The sequence below is a fragment of the Pectinophora gossypiella genome, chromosome 1 (assembly GCF_024362695.1).
Source record: "Pectinophora gossypiella chromosome 1, ilPecGoss1.1, whole genome shotgun sequence".
In the NCBI taxonomy this organism is placed as follows: Eukaryota; Metazoa; Arthropoda; class Insecta; order Lepidoptera; family Gelechiidae; genus Pectinophora; species Pectinophora gossypiella.
The window spans coordinates 6,422,251-6,440,874 of NC_065404.1; the positions used below are offsets into that span (position 1 = coordinate 6,422,251).

The 18,624-nt window shown below is 38.9% G+C and overlaps 2 protein-coding genes across 5 annotated transcripts in view; one reads left to right on the plus strand and one right to left on the minus strand.

The window, feature by feature from the left end:
• Positions 1-2,921, plus strand: LOC126368508 (dnaJ homolog shv). The gene is made up of 5 exons (XM_050012536.1): positions 1-558; positions 723-899; positions 1,159-1,326; positions 1,904-2,114; positions 2,728-2,921. The coding sequence occupies exons 1-5, from the start codon at positions 109-111 to the stop codon at positions 2,781-2,783; spliced, it is 1,062 nt and encodes a 353-aa protein (XP_049868493.1). The 5' UTR covers positions 1-108; the 3' UTR covers positions 2,784-2,921.
• Positions 2,914-18,624, minus strand: part of LOC126368448 (probable phosphorylase b kinase regulatory subunit beta) — a 17,703-nt gene continuing 1,992 nt past the window's right edge. The window contains exons 1-22 of one of the 4 annotated variants that reach the window (XM_050012478.1): positions 18,487-18,600; positions 18,074-18,191; positions 17,670-17,805; positions 17,169-17,451; positions 16,814-16,943; positions 16,394-16,545; positions 15,843-16,179; positions 15,622-15,711; positions 15,321-15,347; positions 13,160-13,314; positions 12,745-12,759; positions 11,667-11,786; positions 11,211-11,321; positions 10,988-11,115; positions 10,447-10,622; positions 9,979-10,241; positions 9,556-9,714; positions 8,671-8,796; positions 7,765-7,988; positions 4,976-5,090; positions 4,259-4,492; positions 2,914-3,778 (exon numbers count right to left, since the gene is read on the minus strand). In XM_050012478.1, the coding sequence (XP_049868435.1) occupies positions 3,623-3,778; positions 4,259-4,492; positions 4,976-5,090; positions 7,765-7,988; positions 8,671-8,796; positions 9,556-9,714; positions 9,979-10,241; positions 10,447-10,622; positions 10,988-11,115; positions 11,211-11,321; positions 11,667-11,786; positions 12,745-12,759; positions 13,160-13,314; positions 15,321-15,347; positions 15,622-15,711; positions 15,843-16,179; positions 16,394-16,545; positions 16,814-16,943; positions 17,169-17,451; positions 17,670-17,805; positions 18,074-18,176 (3,240 nt within the window). In that variant the 5' untranslated portion in view covers positions 18,177-18,191; positions 18,487-18,600 and the 3' untranslated portion in view covers positions 2,914-3,622. Of the gene's footprint in view, positions 3,779-4,258; positions 4,493-4,975; positions 5,091-7,764; positions 7,989-8,670; positions 8,797-9,555; positions 9,715-9,978; positions 10,242-10,446; positions 10,623-10,987; positions 11,116-11,210; positions 11,322-11,666; positions 11,787-12,744; positions 12,760-13,159; positions 13,315-15,320; positions 15,348-15,621; positions 15,712-15,842; positions 16,180-16,393; positions 16,546-16,813; positions 16,944-17,168; positions 17,452-17,669; positions 17,806-18,073; positions 18,192-18,486; positions 18,601-18,624 lie in introns of those variants that run through there. The other 3 variants (XM_050012453.1, XM_050012470.1, XM_050012460.1) reach the window with 3 other exon arrangements.

Below are 18,624 nucleotides of genomic sequence, written 5' to 3' on the forward strand. Positions count from 1 at the left end.
TCAAGTTATGTCAAAAGACGAAATGTTGGAGCATATTTGATACGAATACTTTATTCTCCAAAATTCCTTTTAGCTTCTAAATTAGTTCCTAGGCGTAAACGTTTCGAAATGTTATCCAATTCAGCGTACGTGTGTCTAATTTATTTTTTGTCTGCTCTAGTCTTATCGCTAGCGGGTCGTGATTTTTATCAAATACTCGGCGTTTCCCGTTCTGCTAGCACAAATGAAATCAAGAAAGCTTACAGAAAATTAGCAAAAGCACTTCATCCGGATAAAAATCAAGATGATCCTGATGCGTCACAAAAGTTCCAAGATTTGGGGGCGGCTTACGAAGCTTTGTCGGATCCCGAGAAGCGAGAGTTGTACGACCGGTGCGGGGAGGATTGTCTCAAGAAAGATGGGATGATGAACAACAATGATCCATTCGCGAGTTTCTTCGGCGACTTTGGCTTCCATTTCGGTGGCGAGCCGCAGCAACACGAAACACCGCGCGGCGCCGACGTCGTAATGGAGCTCACTGTGTCTCTAGAAGAGCTCTATAACGGCAATTTTATTGAAGTAAGTACCTAGTACCTACTTAAAGTCAACAAATTAGCTTTCAGTATACTACAGAATGGTCATCATATGAACACATAATTTGTGGTCATATAAAATTACTAATGCTTTAGGTAGGTGATGAATGTGTAAGCAATAAATTATTGGTAACAATTTTGTAATTGTAGATAACCCGAAATAAGCCAGTGATAAAGCCCGCTTCGGGTACGAGGAAGTGTAACTGCCGCCAGGAGATGGTGACAAGGAACCTGGGCCCAGGCCGCTTCCAGATGATGCAGCAGACTGTGTGTGACGAGTGCCCCAATGTCAAACTTGTCAATGAGGAAAGACTGCTGGAAATTGAGGTATTTACTACAGACTAGTTTTACTGTAATAACTTATTCAGTTGTATTTAAACTATGTAAAGTTCAAATTAGGAAACAGATATGTACTACTTCTTACCTAGAATTAATGAAATATCATTCTTATCTTCCTTACAGCTCAGCTAACCTATTAAAAAAATACCTACTTGCTTCTTTACATATTTTTTCATAATTCCTTTTGTTTCATTTATTTAAAATAAAAATAATTTGTGTTAAATTTTAATAATAACGCAATATACAGGTAGAAGTGGGAGCCCCAGATGGTCACAAGTCGCGCCTCCGCGGTGAAGGAGAGCCCCATACGGACGGGGAGCCTGGGGACTTAGTTATAATTCTGAGGACAGAGAAGCACCCACAGTTCACTCGCCGTGGTGACGACCTCTACACTAACATTACCATTTCATTACAGGTGGGAATTTTGCTAGTTTTATGATCTTTTTGTCATAGCTCGTTTTAACCTGCTATAATTATCAACAATATTGACAGCTCTATTTAAAAATGCAATATGAAAAAGATTTTTAAACTTTATGTAGAATTACAATAAAACAATTAAAAATTTATTACAATGAACATTAAAATTAAAAAAGTAATTTCAATAATATCACACAGCTCAAACTGAGTGAAAACAGTATGAGACTGAGCTGGACTTGAAACTCTTATCTAAACAGCCTAGAATGTGTGTTAATCAAGAATGTGTATTAGATTAAATAAAACATTTATAGCCATTCTATACTGTGGTAAATCAATTTTTATTTGGATGTCAGGTAACTTTTATCAATCTATAAAGAATCATAATCGGCGGCCTTATTGCTAAATAGCAATTCTTTTCAGGTAACGGTAGAATTAGCCATGTACATAAAACAATATTTTTGATCTAATTGACAATTTCCATGTAACAATCCTAACTCTGGTCACTAGATCATTCCACGAGCTATGTAAGTCTGACATTTATCAAAGAAGTCTTATATGAATGTGTGTGATTTCAGGACGCCCTAACAGGCTTCAACCTGGAGTTGACCCATCTGGACGGCCACAAGGTGTCGGTGTCGCGCGACAAGGTGACGTGGGCCGGCGCGCGTGTCCGCAAGAAGGGCGAGGGCATGCCCAACTTTGACAACAACAACCTGCATGGAAACTTGTATGTCACTTTCGACATTGACTTCCCCAAGCAGGACTTCACAGATGAGGAGAAAGAAGGTAAGTTACTGCTGTTCTATGGGAGAATTTCATTACGTAGAGCCTGTCCAGATGAGGCGTTTAACGCGCGTTGTCATACCACAGAGTACTTGACATCGTACGGATACAGACGCACATCTCCAAACATGCAGGAATCTATAAAGTAATCAAATTACTCTGTGGTATGAAAACGCGAGTAAATCGCGCTTTCTGAACAAGGTCTTACTGTACGGTTATCGCCGCGCGTTTCGGTAATTATATCGAGGGTTTCGACCAATACACGCAGCGTATGCTATCTGGGTGGATTGACGTCGTTTGGCCATTGGTCAAACTTTTTGTTTTCAAATTTTAAGTGTCAATTCCAAGGAATTTATCTGGGTCCCTGTAGAATTAGGAAAAAAAAAGATTGTGGTAATTTCCAACTCCAAATATCCTATTTGATAAAGGTCATTCTTATAATAACATAGTTACCCATGACGACGTTGACGAATTTCAATTAAGAGAAATGTAGTAGGCAGGAAATGCTTCTCTTTTGTTTGGAGTTAATTCGACATTCCATGTAATCAATCATTCATTGTTGAAATACCTAAATCAATGCCATGGGAAAACTTATACATTGACTCATTTGTTTCAGCATTGCGGAAAATACTTAAGCAGGCTCCAAACAATAAAGTATACAATGGACTATAGTAGCCACAACGCCAAGTTAATATAATTTATTTTAAGTAGTGAATTGAGTGCAATGGTATGAACAAAGTTGGTGTGACGCTGGATTTTGAGTTGCCTGTGACATGTGATTGTTTTTTATGAAATAAAAAGATTTAAGAATCCCATCTTTTATTGATTTATAAAACTTTATAATAATATCAACAATGATTTTTATCCTTATGCTTAAAATAAAATCTAACCTACTTATCATATGAGACATAATATTGCAATGGCAAAAAATCGTGAAAGTATCGACATTTCATTTCAAATTTAAATTAATATAAAAATAAATCACTTTGTCTTTTCGATTTCTAATAAGTTTTTTTTAACTATTATCACAATATAAAATGGCATCCAAACCGATTTATTAATCAGTTCATAGTTTTTCAACCGAATATAACCTTGATTTTATCGATGGCTTGTATATACCACTGTTTTTGATGACAGATTATCAATAGTGGTCTATAGTATAGGCAAAACTAGTGTAAGCTGCAGGGCTAACATGCGCAACGTGATAAAATTATCGATCGATTCAATACATTTTGTCAAAATCGATAAGTTTGTTTTTTTCTCTAACATGCGTGCCAAGTGATTTTGTTCGTATTTTGACAGAACAAAATTACTTATTTGGGTTTACATATTAGCATCAATCGCCAAAACGACAATGAAATCGTCAGAATCGATAAAATGGCCGTGACGAAATTTTATCACATTGTACATGTTAGCCCTACTGGTTGACATTGACCGGTTGTACGTGTACGCCCGAATCGAATTCGTACGAAATCCCATCATAGCGCGATCAGTTGAGGTGGGCGCGCAGCCTAGGCGACGAGGCAGGCGTCGTGCGCGGCGGGCGCCAGGTCGGGCGCGGCGGCGGCCTGCAGCACGGAGTTGACCACGGCGCGCGCCAGGTAGCCCACGCTCACGGCCGGCGCCGCCGAGCTCAGCGCCTCCGACGACGACGCCAGCCCGCTGTCCTAAGGGGTACATCACGGGGTTAGCCTCCTAGTTCCTTGAAATGTCAAAAACATGACGTAAACTCACGACTATATCCCAATTGGAGTAGTCTGAGGCACATCCATCGCAAGATGAACGTAGTTCACACACCACACTGAGCTTTCTGTAAGACCAACGTGATAGGTGGTGAGCCGTATCGTCGTACATGATATACCGAAATAAAAATATATAATTATTGTAGTAGCGTAATAGCTCTTACATACGTGCGCATATCTCCTAATTTCGCGCTTATAGCTACCAGATAATCTGCAGATTAACTAGGTAATGCATATATGACCAAGACTTACTTAGCGGGAGTTCGTTTGTGGTTCTAAAGGACCATATTGTCCCTATACACATATATTTTTTATATGAAACTTACAATGTCCTACGTAATATTTCCGTGTCTGATTAAACCAGTCCATTAGTCTCTTAGGAGAGGATAAGAAAATATAACCTACCTTAGCATAAGTATAATGCGCATCATCGAGTAGCTTATCCAAGTCCAAAGCTTGCCGGAGACACAGCTCAGGGTTACGTCGCAGTATAGTAGCCACCACACATAGCAATTCTACGCACAGCTGACGTCTTGCTGCCGACGACACTTTCACTAGAGCGGACTCCACTACCAGGGCGAATGACAACTCTGACCGTGACATGTTTACTAGGGTCGGCTCCGCGGGGATCGAGTGGCCCTGAGAAAGAAGATTTGTTTAAGATTAGAATACAAACAAAAAGGAACGAAAATCTTCCTAGAACTCTCCCGAACTTTACGCACGCACTTTACCCGCTCTGAATGGCCTCCACTTTACCCGCTCTTTAAGATTTATAACTGGAATTCTTCTGCCTAAAGAATTAATATCTGTTTGCTCTAGAGAGTAGAACATCCAATATAGATTGATTTACTTCAATCCTATGCAATATTTTCAAGTCATCATCATCTCCGTAGCATCATCCCGTTTCTTTCACAGAGTCCGCTTACCTAACGACTGCCTGTTTGACCTTCCAACCCAGGCTAGGTTACATACCCCCGAAAATGCATTTCTCGGCAATCATTGGTATAGGCCTGTGCTGGATTCGAACCTGCAACCTCAATGTGAGAGGCAAGCGTTCCACCAACTGGGCTACACGGGTCCCACTGCCCAATATTTCAAGTCATAAAAACTAATATTACTTACTTGTACGATTATCCCTTTAGGGGTTCGCAGCAGAATGTCCCACACTTGTATGTAGAAGTGTTTAGGAACGCGACACAGGCAGCCTTCCAGCTGACGTCGCTGCAGTGGCGTTAAACTGAAACAATATTTATAATGTAATTAAATAAAAAAAAAACAAATATTATTTATCTCAGTTGGTTGGTTGATCACATAAAAAAAAATAAACACATATTCGGTTTATATGCTTATGGTGTGTGTGCGTCAAGCTAGCGGCCTCAAAAAAAAAATGGGCACGAAAAAATAATTTGACCATACCAAAAAATAGTACTCTTATTGAAAAAAATAGTACCTGTTGTAAAAAAATTAGTACCATCACGGTTCTGGATTTATAGCTATGTTTTATTGCACTTGCTAGCTTGACGGTGAGCGAAATTTGGCGAGAGTTAACGATAAGGTCTTTCGCTTTGATTTAAACGCCAAAAAATAGTATCGAAATAGTACTCACCCCCTGCAAAATACCGAAAGTAGTACTTCAACGGTTCCAAAGTTATAAAGGCAGTTCTTTGATCCCGCTAGCTTGACGTTTTGAAAATACCTATTATCTGGGGAACGCTTGCATACTTCAGTATGTAACTAATGTCAATAAACTCGTATGAAATAGTACTCCCTACCATCATAATTTTGATCCGATTCTCTTTGTAGAAATGTTAAAAAATCATCATAACCTATGCCATACATTTGTTGTTGATACAGTCACGTAGACAATTACATAACCTCACAATTTATTCGTAAGTATTGCCATTTTGGAGGTCTACCCTACCATTTCTTTGCACTTCAGTGCTGCTATTACAAAAAATTCCTATTGCACACACCCATATGCACTAATTTTAATAGAAAATGGCTGCATGGGTCTAGTTCTTATCGAAAACAATCTGTGATTTTAATACATCATAATACATTTTTAATTTTCTGTTTTATTTTATAATTTATACCTTCATGTTGAATTTGTTACGGATCGAAGTGTTTGTTAATAAACAATTTGCAGTATTTGTAGAATAACTCAAAGAGTTTCAACAATGATATTACTTTCATCTGACAACCCTGGCACTTCACCAAATTTTACCCAAAAATGGGGAAAAATACTGAAATCTGACAACATTCTTGACCATGTGTAATAATTTTGTTCGCGACTGTACTTGTCTTGATAAATGTATGACATAGGTTATAATGACTTTTGACATATTTCTACAAGGAGAATCAGGTCCAAATTATGATGGTAGGGAGTACTATTTCATACGAGTTTATTGACATTAGTTACAAACTGAAGTATGCAAGCATTCCCCAGATAATAGGTATTTTCAAAACGTCAAGCTAGCGGGATCAAAGAACTGCCTTTATAACTTTGGAACCGTTGAAGTACTACTTTCGGTATTTTGCAGGGGGTGAGTACTATTTCGGTACTATTTTTTGGCGTTTAAATCAAAGCGAAAGACCTTGTCGTTAACTCTCGCCAAATTTCGCTCACCGTCAAGCTAGCAAGTGCAATAAAACATAGCTATAAATCCAGAACCGTGATGGTACTAATTTTTTTACAACAGGTACTATTTTTTTCACTAAGAGTACTATTTTTTGGTATGGTCAAATTATTTTTTCGTGCCCATTTTTTTTTTGAGGCCGCTAGCTTGACGCACACTTATGGTGTTAGGATTTTTACTGCCTTATTACAAAATGATGGATGACTAAATAACAGTTTAAAATATTATCCGCTCGACAAAAGAAGCGCTAGAATCGCATGCATGGAACTTTAATTTTCATGACTTGTGAATTATTACTGCTAATATGAGCAACATTATCCAATTTTGTCACGGACATTTTATCGATTTATCATATTATATAGATAGACATATTATGTCGTTTTGCCGGGCGCGGGCGCTTTGATTTTACCTTTATGAAGCAGAATAGGGGGGTTAAAATGGCCACATCGAAGCAATTCATCTAAGAAAGCAATATTGCAATTTGACATTTGCGCATAAAAAAGTAAGTGCGCAATGCAACCAAATGTCAAAAAGCAATATTGCTTTCTTAGATGAATTGCTTCGATGTGGCCATTTTAACCCCCTAGTACTGGAGGGTTAAAGAGGCCACATCGAAGCAATTCATCTAAAAAAAACAATATTGCTATCTGACATTTGTGTGCATTGCGCACTTACTTTTATATGCGCAAATGTAAATTTGCATTATCGCTTATTGAGATGAATTGCTTCGATATGGCGTTTTTAACCCCCCAGGCCAACCTAAAGAAAGTAGTCATAGGAACATGGCTAGAATATAACGTCGTTGCCAATTTAAAAAAAAAGCTCTTATGTGTCGCCCTCACCAAATTTCTTTTTTGTCAGGATCGAATAGTATTTTGGTCCTAAAACATTCAGTACAAACTCTTATGTACGTAAATATCAATTATGCGTACGTAAATATCAATTATATTGTCTTTAAATATCTTTTAACACAGTCATACAAAAAAAAACAAGAGGAAGTTTTTTTAATTTCTGTAAAATTGACCCGATTGCACATAATAGATTTTTGCAACGACGATATTACAGCCGGAGTACTAAGAAACCGATAGTGCTACTCGAGGAAGACAAAAAGAATGAATGAATGAGTATTTATGCGCATAAAAATTACAGGAATTGTATTCGAAATATTAAAATAGACAGAATGCGGTCAGAAAGAATGTGAGAGAGGGCGAAAGATTGCTCCGAGACTGGTTACAATAATGTTGATTGATGATGTTCTATATCTAGTCCACTCACCCCTTCTCATCGGCCCAGTCGGAGACGGTGAGCACTCGTATGAGCAGCGTGCGCAGCTTGTACGGCGACAGGCTCTCCAGCTGTGAGTCAGCGCGGATCTCCGACGGGAACAGCTGCAAGTACACGCGGATGGCCTCCAACACCCAGCCCACGCGGATCTTTAGGATGCCGCGGAACATATCCGGATTGGTTCCGATTAAGCGGCCGCAGTAGAGGACTACTTCCTGTAAAGTTAAACAAATAAGATAATGTTATTATAATCTATACTAATTAATATCATGAGGTAAAGTTGATACTCATGATCATTAACATCAAAATAAATGAAGCTTTAAAAAGTTTACACTTTACATCGACGATAACGATCTCCGTGGTCCAGTGGGTGAGCGCTGGTCTCACAATCCGGAGGTCCCGGGTTCGATTCTCGGTAGGGAAATATCACAAAAAATACTTTGTGGTCCCTACTTTGGTTAGGACATTACTGGCTGATCATCAGATTGTCCCGGGTTCGATTCTCGGTAGGGAAATATCACAAAAAATACTTTGTGGTCCCTACTTTGGTTAGGACATTACTGGCTGATCACCAGATTGTCCGAAAGTAAGATGATCCGTGCTTCGGAAGGCACGTTAAGCCGTTGGTCCCTGTTACTACTTACTGATTAAGTAAGTAGTCGTTCATGAGCCATGTCAGAGGCCTTTGGCGGCTCAATAGTAACCCTGAGACCAGTAACCTGACACATGATAGAAGAAGAGAGATCGACGATTATTAAATTCATAATGACCACAGCTACAAGGTAAGAAAGAATGTTGGCCACATTGTGATTTCTATAGCGTAGTAACACAATAGTGTAGTGTAATCTGTCTTATATCCAAGAGGCCTCGAAACTTGTAAATAAGAAATATGCTTACCTGCTGCAATACAGCTCCGATGACATCATACGGCTGTATGGTGGAATACATCACAGACTGGATTTCTCCCGGCGTCATCGGCTTATCAAACACGGTTTCCTTTTGTCCGATCACGCCAACCGTTAACTAGAAAGAGACATAAAACTATCTTCAGTTACACTGGAAGAGCTGACTTCAGAATCTCCTTGACTACTTAACACAGACTTCCTTATTATTGCTGTGGTTGGGTGCTGATATCCGATGGTTATGTGATGTAGTACAACTTAACAATTTCCGTAAACTCACCATAATGACATAGTTGACATCGTCAGCATCGACATCTGTGAGCTTGTTAACAAAAAGGCATTTTTACGAGGGTTCGAAGTTTGTTCCGAATCTTAGTCATAATCGGATATTTCTAAAGTTCAGCCAAAAATATACCGCCGTCCGAAATCGTACTTTCAGAGTAAAGTACTACGCACAGTGCTGCAGTGCTCGCCCGCGCTGTGGTACAGAGACTTCAGGGATCTAGCCTATGTACGGTCACGAGTATTACTATGTATACACTTTGAAACCATGTCACATTAACTTTTTGACAAATTAAACCGTCTCATTAAATGTCAAATATGATAGTGCGACAGTGTTCTAAAGTGGGTACATGATATTGCTCATTTCTTTACTCATTACATGAGCCATGTCAGAGACATTTGGAGACTCAATGATTACTCTGATATCAGATGACAACACCAGAGAAGAAGAGACGATATATAAATGTGACATCATCATCATCACCAGCCCAATAACGTCCCCACTGCTGGGGCACAGGCCTTCCCTATGGATGGATAGGGAGATCGGGCCTTAAACCCCAACGCGGGCAAATGTGACGTAATGTATCCCAATTCCCACCTGCTTGCCGTTAACGAGCACGGTGGTGATGAACGGGCTGATGGAGTCCACCGTGTGGTTGAGCAGGGACGAGCAGTAGCGCACTGCGCGCCAGTGCCGCAGCACGCCGGCGCTGTGGTACAGCGATTTCAGGGACTCTAGCGCGCTTGTGCCGTTTACCTGCAAAGTCATACTAATACTATAAATACGAAAATGACTGTTTCTAATTTAAAGAGTTAAAGTTCGAACTTAGACCCAGCCATGGATAGGAGGTATTTTCCAAGGACGAACTTAGAGCACTTTTATACTTGTTGAAACAGAACCGGTAAAGCGAGCCAAACCAGACCACGGTGCGGGATTTTGTTAGCGGTTTGATACAAAGATTCTTCCGAGATATTTTTTCTACAGAATTTAAGTAATCAATTTTTACGTCCCTAAACCTACCTCATACATAGGTCCCTCTCGTTCCATCAGTATACCCCACAGTTGGCTTTGAGCGAAGATATTATCCGTGCTTCTGAGCGCGGAGACTATATCAGGCGTGGATCTGTGCTTGTACGACTCGAAGTTGAGTGTTTCTTCACGATACGTTAAGGTTCTTGGCACGTCGGTCAGCGACTGGTAGCCGATGTATTCGTGTTCCAATTGCTTGAACTGTGTGAACATTTCTGATGGAAACTCTCCTTGGCTCATGAAGTCAAGATGCTCTGCGGAATTACATGTAATTTGTAGTTTTGTTTCAGTGTTATTAATTGTAATGGCGAAATGTAATTGTATAAAAGAGATCGGATGAAATTGGAATTAACGATCAACCTACAGTGGCTGTTGAGGATCGTGAACAGATGCCACATTTGCTTGAAGCGATCTTACGAACGCCACCCAGCGAGAAAACTCTTCACGATCTCGACTCACCCATACAAGAGCTGGAGATCAAGTTCTGCAGGCGTCCAAGGCGCACCTTGACACCATCGCAGTGGCCCTTCTTGAGCATCGCGAACAAATCCAGCATCTGCTTGAAGTGCGGGTCTCGCATGTGCTCCTCGCGCACCAGCAGGCACACTGTGGGCCGCCCTGACAGACGCCAGTACCTAACAAAGTTCACTTGAAAATATTAAGAAAATATACAGACCTTTGTACTAAATACTACCTAAATACTCCTACGGCGACTAAACATTGGAAATAATGAGAATACTTCCAAAAGGAGGATCCTAAGCATTGAAGTAATAAAAGCTAATTGGATTTTAGTGTACGAAATTATTAAAAGATCAAAGCCAACACCCAGCGCCATTTCATTGCGGTAGAAGATGAAATGGATAGACTTTTATTAGGGACTTTTACAGTTTAATAAAAATTAAACCACACCTAGTATCTTTTGCGGCAAGCACATACTAAACGAATAATTTACTAACATAGAAGTGCTGCTAAAATGGTATATAGAAGATTAAGGACTTACTTTCCCACGAATTGTAGCTCCGTTTTTATGTCATCTATAAGAAGCGCCATATCCCGGTACAGATAGAATTCCGACACTTCAAATATAAGCGGATAGCATAAAACTGTCATGCCACATACTCTGTAGATCTGAAAATGATCGAGTTATTATTGCTTTTCAGTATATCACATTTCTGTCAATTTGTCTATATTCTACATCACAATAGATATTCTGTGTTTCGTACCTTGCTCGTGCCGAGTGACCCAACTGGTCTAATAGGCCGACCAGTGAGCTTCAGTTTCTGACACACTCCCAATTCTCTATACACGTGCACCAGTTGAGTTGAACTGCATACCTATAAAGTAAGTTTCCCTGAAATCAACTTACTTTTTTTTGTAATATACCTATTTATTATATTGATTCAAGACACATTATTCGTTTGATTAGGTGATTGGAATTATAATAGAATGGAAGCTTAAAAAAGTTTATGAGAAGGAAATAACGAGAGGGTCTGTTCATATTAGGCAGAAAAGGGCAACATAGCATTAATTATTATTTATTTATTTAGACATTATTGTTACAAGACGTCATTAAAAACCCCGAAAGGGATGTTCGGATTTTGAATTTGGATCTTTCTCTATCGTAAACATATTACTATACTATAAAGAATTTTCATTCCTTTCTCAATCTTTATTCTTACCTGAACGGGTTCGACTTCGTGAGGCGTTTGTGTTTGTATGCCATACGTGCCCATCATGGCTTGCAAACGCATGGACTCCGCGATCAGCACCACTTGGACCACCAGATCCGTGGCTATGCCCTGTGCAGTGCAGGCTAGAGTTATTACGTGTCCTTTTACTTCAAGGGCCGGCTTCACGATATGCTAATAAACTGTCTGAGAGCTTGTTGTCTATCGGATAAAGGTAGGTCTCTACCCAAGCGGAGAGGAGAGATGCGCAGGGATAGATCGCGGGAAGAGAATGACAGAGCGTCTTCTTTCTCGCACGCTGTGATTGGTCGATTTTAGCATGTATCCACTAGTCTCCTTTGTTCTCTTCTGATTACAGTGAGAACGTTCTAGGTAGCTACTAGACAGTTATCAGCCAGTGGTGAAACAGACCCTAACTGTTGAAGAATCGTGCTCTCATATCTTCGTTAAGTCTGCTTAGCGTGCAATATCGTGCAGTTTTTGCATTTCATTTCTTATATAGATTATAGATAAAACCTATAGATTATACAAGACACATTTTCAGTTTTGTCAAACCACCATCACCAGAAAATGCAGTAATCATAATTTATTATTTGTGGATTTTATTTGTCCTGACGACAATGATAATGAAACATAGTAAAACTGCATCATTATAATAATATTACAATGACCAAGATTTTTTTATGCAATCTAAATCTATATTAAAGACAGACAGAGACATGTCTAACATAGGAACGCAATGAATGCCTTTATTGACTATTTGCAAAGATAGCGCTCGAAGAATTTTAATTGCCTATTAAAAGCGCGCGTCACAATAATAACCACACGACGTTATGTAGCCTCTATGGTGCAGAAGTTTGTAACTAAGCACTAAATAATCACTTCAAATAATTGGAAAAATAATATTAAAAGGGAGTCTTAGGAATTCTTAATGCAGATTGTTCGCTTAGAAGTAAATTGGTCATGCAAAAAGGCAATGTCGTCATATGCAGAATAGGTGAAATAATAAGTGGGCAATTTTCTATCACATGCTATATAGATACTGGTCTCAACAATGCCTAATACTTACGAATGCCGGCTTGGCCTGTGATTGGAGCATGAAAGTAAAATAATTTTGAATTGAAATGGTTCACGTAAGTACCCAATACAGTTTAATCCAATTTTCTGTGAATATACGTATTGCTTAAATGAATGGATGTATACGTGGTATGTACAGAAAATACATTAACATTATACACATATTATGCAAACGAATTACAACTCGTGAGATTGCCTACAATACAAAGCTCTTTATTGCAAAACGAAAATTAAAATAAACAACGTTACAACGTTACGTTATAATCAGTTAATTGCTAAGGTTGCCTGATTGCTAAGGTCGCAGGTAAAATTTTATTACACGTGTAAACAAGTCATCCAGTTTGATAAAATTTGAAACAGCTTTATAAAGTACCATAAATATAAATACAAATTGAAATATGACATACCTGGAAGGCGGAGTACCTCCCAGCGCGACGCGGCCGGTTGTAAGACGGCAAGTATCGCCTGATCGGGTCCAGTTCGTTGACATGTAACAGCCCCCCGGTCAACAGCTGAGCTAGGACGAACAGTGACTGCGCCCAGAGGAACAGCCCGCCGGTATCTGAATGTATTAGTTTACGTATTACTACGGAAAATTTTATGCTTACAGTAAGAGGTTGCATTTTTAGAGGCTTACACACGTATTCTAAGATGTTAACTCGAAACGTCCTCCGTGGTCCTGTAGTTGAGCGTTAGGTTCACGATCCGGAGGTCCCGGGTTCGAATACCGGTGGGGACATACCACAAAAATTACTTTGTGATCCCTAATTTGGTTAGGACATTACAGGCTGGGCTGATCACCTGATTGTCCGAAAGTAAAATGATCCGTGCTTCGGAAGGCACGTTAAGCCGTTGATCCCGGTTACTACTTACTGATGTAAGTACGTAGTCGCTACATGAGCCATGTCAGGAGCCTTTGGCGGCTCAAACCCTAATACCAGGGTTGATGAGGTTGGTAATTGAAGTTGGTCTATAGTATAGGCAAAACCAGAGCGAGCTGGTTGAAGGCCAGTGTTCATACTTTTACGCCCGAATCAAAATGGAAATCGCATCATAGCGCGATCAGTTGAGGTGGGCAAGCAGCCTACGTGACGAGGCAGGCGTCGTGCGCAGCGGCCGCCAGGTCGGGCGCTTCTTCTGATTCTTCTACTGATGTACGTAAGTAGCCGTTACATGAGTCATGTCAGAGGCCTTTGGCGGCTCAATAGTAACCCTGACATCAGGAATTACCAACCAGTAATCCACCTCACAACCCACACGAGAGAAGAAGACTCGAAACTTCTTCGACTCCGTCTTCAGTTGAGGCGACCTTAAGTACGACCTCGAACTCAGCTCAATAGTGTTCTTACACGTCGCCACAACCTTAACTCGTGTTTACTCCAGTGAGCATGGCGTCATTATTTCCGTATCATTTTATTAGCTTCAAGTCGAGAACGTAAATGTCAACTTAAAATACTAAAACCTGACTGACTGGAGAAGTTTCGAGTTAACATCTTAAAATTTGGGTGTTTTGAGTGTAGTAAATGCATATGAGTAGCGCTGGGAGGTGTAGAGAATAAAGGTAACTTTCACCATTTGCCAACAAACTGTCTGATAGTCTGATTTTTTTTTTTGACGTATCTTATAGTAGATTTGCCGCATTAACTACTTGGCCGGACAAATGAGGAGCGCTGAAGGCTCTCACCCAGTACAACGTTTAAGACAACAGGCCTGACGATGCCCAGTTGGGCGCGAACCTCGGCTTAGGGCGTCGTCTGAGAGGAAAAATATTTGAAAGAATTAATCGACCCTAGTGGGTCGATAGTGATAAGCACTGATTGAGGGAAATCGCCGACCACGAACTCTGATAGTCTGAGCAGACTTAGCAATTTATGACAGACATTTGCTTGGTTTTGTACGAGAATAATCCTCCTATCCCCCTCTAGGTGGGGTCGGCACAACATTATGTATTTCTCTTCTATTCATTTCTTTCAGTCTTCATCTCAGTACACAGGCCTTTCACACACATATACTCCTTTACACAATCCATCCACACTTTCTTGATTCGTCCCCTACCCCTATATCCGTTCACATTCAAACTCATAACTTTCCTCGTTATACATTATATGCCTTCCATCCCTCCTCATTACATGCCATATTAACCATGGTTTTGTACGAAAAATCGTTCTTAAATGTTCTGTGGTTTTATACGCTAACTTTTTGTCTAGATACATTATTACAACATGTGCAATTATTTATGTCGTTTGTTACCTATTGTATCAAGAGTTATCTTATCAACGAAGGAAATAAAACTGCAAATTCTTAAGGGGATAAATCTTCAAAAGGTAACGAAATGGAAGCTTAATAAATGGCTAGAAAAAGCATTTTAATCTTGAAATATTAGTGAGCATTGTAGTACTAAAGTGTAACGTGAATATTTACTTTAGTCACTCAGCACAGCACTAATATTAAAGAGGCTTAGGCAGAAACGTGTTATCAAACTGAAAGCTACTAACTACGGTTAACACAGTGGAAAATATAGTAAATTAGTAATACAAAAAATCCATTCCGAGACCAAATCTGTTTTACCTTTACTCTCAGTATCAGCTGGTTGGTCTGTAAATTATATTTTTTGACACATTTAATTTTTTTTAATTAAGCTTATATAAAATACATGTACTTCTCACCGAAAACATCGCAATCTAACTTTTTTTTAACATAACACGAGTTTAATTACATTTTTAATTTGAATTTGGAACAATTATATTAAAGATGCCATATTTACTGTAAAATGCCATTAATTTTAACATAAACTTGCGAAGTGTTTAGATTTTTATGATGAGAAGTGTAATTAAAAGAAAAGGAGCAAGTCTGCAAGTATGATACTCACTTGCTGGTATTCTTCTGACTGAATATGGTTCATTACGTTCATTTTCTAAGCCTTCACGTGGCACGTAGTAATACCATGGTATAACTGGATCTGAAACAAATATATACAGTCACCATTTAAATATTAAAAAAAAAACTGTATAGTTAAGTAGTGTACTAATGTGCGGCTGACTGCAACCTATTTGACCAACTACATTAATATGGAAAGAAAATAAACGGTACCTCCAAATTCGTCCATGTATATTCGGGCTTTTAGCAGTCTCTGATATTCTTCAACTTGATCTGGTAAAGTTCGGAATACGCCATCTATGATCATCATGACGTAGAAGAGAGGCCATTCAGATTCTATCCCATCAAACTCTTTCAATTCCCCCTCATTATAATACCTCCTGTTAGGATCTTCTAGCACGCACTTATAGCCATCACGGCTGAATCTTTTGAAACCATATCTGCCTTGTAATCGGCGTAACATGTTGGATTTCGTCAATTGTACCAGGTGCTCCTCGTGTGTAGCGAACGCAGGAAAAGATATCGTTGGTAGTAGAGCCGCGTCTACACCCTGCAAAAGTTGACAACTTAATAGAGACTCTCATGACATACAGTTTTTGTACTACTATAACTTCTAAACAAACATTAGAACATTTCATAGTACAGTTTTACGCCTATAAAAGGTAACGCAAAATTGTACAAAGAGAATACCACAAATTAAATAGAAGATAGATATACAAATAATGATCCATACTGCTCATAAGATAAATAAGCAGACTATTTACCTTTGAACTAGATTCTCTCGGAAGCATCGTTTCGAATATGCTTCTGTTGCGGTTATGAGCGTCAATGTCTACGTAAACAACGCTCCATGACGCTCCTTTGTCCCCGAACAAGTTACAGCCGTTTATGGCTTCTAGAGCAGCCTTGGCCATTCCTAAACATAAGATAGTTCCTGTTTTATCCACAAATATAAAGCTTACTTACAGGATTGCTTACAACAATACAAAGGCTCGCTTATACAGCTACAAGGAGAAGCACCAATAATTCTGTAAATTTGTCCCGCTGGACAAAAGCCTCCCCTTCGTTTTCCAACCATCTCTGTCTTGCTTGGGCATCATTCTTCCAGGTGTTCCAGAAAATAATAATTGTTTGTTGTAACTGTCTTCTTGGGCCAAAGAAAGTCTTCTTGTAATCAGTCTTACCTATAGATGACGCATGAATTTCAGGCTTGCCATCATTATATTTGGAGCCCCTCTCCCACATGCCATAGTCTGGTGTCCTGTATGCTCGCTCCACATAATATACTAAGTTTTGAATAAACGCCACTTCATCCTGAATATTAGAGAAAATTATTAAATTTATGTACCAATACTGTTACTATTGTTTTATTTACATGAATATTTCTTACATATAAGTACCACTTTTCTACAAAATGTTGTCAAATAAATAATAGTTATTTACAAATGTAATAAGACATAACATTATATTAATTTTGATACTCAGATAATTAAAATGAACATTCAAATCAGGTAATTTCAATCAGAGAAATACCTTTACCTGTGTGTAAATAATCTGTAAGCCAGAAGTGATCATCTGCACAAGGAACAGGAGATAAAGAGATACGACGTCAATCTGTAGGTGATGGTACTGTTCATCTGTGAGGACAGGCTCGCCTGTAGTGAGGTGGAACTTGACATGCAAGGCGTGTGCGGCGCTCTGTCGGGTCTTGAACGCCTCGACGCGCGCCGACTGCTTCACCCAGCACTCTAGAATGCCGCGCATGCATTTCACCGTGCTCTGACCCAACTCGTGCGATTTTCCACGGTCATCGTCAATTCGTCTGTAATCATCAATCATGTTATACCAATTAGTATCAATCATTCTTATAAAAGTAGCTAGTTGTATAAAGTAGCTACCAATTGCCTTAGGCTTGTTTAGACAATGATAATTTGATTAACAGTGCTCAATAAATATTTATCAAGTATAATATAATAAATTGAACAGAGTTACTCTCTACATTCCCAGTATTGAAAAAACATTAATAAATTAAATAAATACCTATAAGCCTGGTAAAGGCCCCATACTGCAGCAGCACAGTATATGCTGTCCCTCACACTGCCAATATGGAGGTCAGATGATAGCACCGGGAACAGTCCTGTGATTGGACTTTGGAACCGCAATAATTGCCTCTTTACTGTAAATAATGTTTATTTATTTATGATTTATTTATGTTGTAAAGTTCTGTTAATAATGCGATATAAACTAAAATATTGATTCAGTTTTGTAGGTACACTTTATAATACAAAGTATGTAGGTATATTAGAAGTTTCATAATAATATTTTATTCTACATAACTATATAATTCATATAAAACTATACATTTACAGATTTTTAGGTAGGACTAAGTATAACATGCAAATTATAAAATCTTGAGTTATACTTATCAAATAGAAGATACCTACCTATGGCATAATAAATATCCAACTGGCGCACAGTGTCTTCGTAGTTGGATATCTTGAGAAACTGCTGGGCGTTGATATCGTCAATGCTCCCCTGGCGGATCATGATGTCGGCAAAAGCCTGGAGACCGATACTTAACTATTATTACCCAAAATCTGGTCACCACCTCATCTCAATCACAAACACAAAACTAGTTCGTAAATGTATAAAACAAGTATAAAATTAGGGAAGGTTATAAAATCCTTCACCACTGGGAAGAGCTATCGAATCAATTCCAAATAAAGTTCATTCTTAATTTACGAAACACTTCTTAAATTTCTTATAAATAAAAAGTTATTTTACGATTGTCCGACACGGACACCAAAGGTCAAATTAATAACTTTATTCCTACAAATACATACAATACAATACATACAATCAAACGTCGTAAGGCTTATACGGACTCGTACATACGCGTTTTGGATGCAAAACAAAGCGCATAATTTGATTATTAGTAGTAAGAGTAAGTGAGATAGCTAGTCGAAACACTCGTGTGATAGCAATTGACAACATT

What these genes read in the sequence shown, in the direction of transcription:
- LOC126368508 (XM_050012536.1), top strand. Translation starts at nt 109, where the DNA reads ATGTTATCCAATTCAGCGTACGTGTGTCTAATTTATTTTTTGTCTGCT. An exon ending in ACATTACCATTTCATTACAG is followed by an intron (nt 1,327 to 1,903) that starts GTGGGAATTTTG and finishes GTGTGATTTCAG; the next exon opens with GACGCCCTAACAGGCTTCAA. An exon ending in CACAGATGAGGAGAAAGAAG is followed by an intron (nt 2,115 to 2,727) that starts GTAAGTTACTGC and finishes CATTTGTTTCAG; the next exon opens with CATTGCGGAAAATACTTAAG.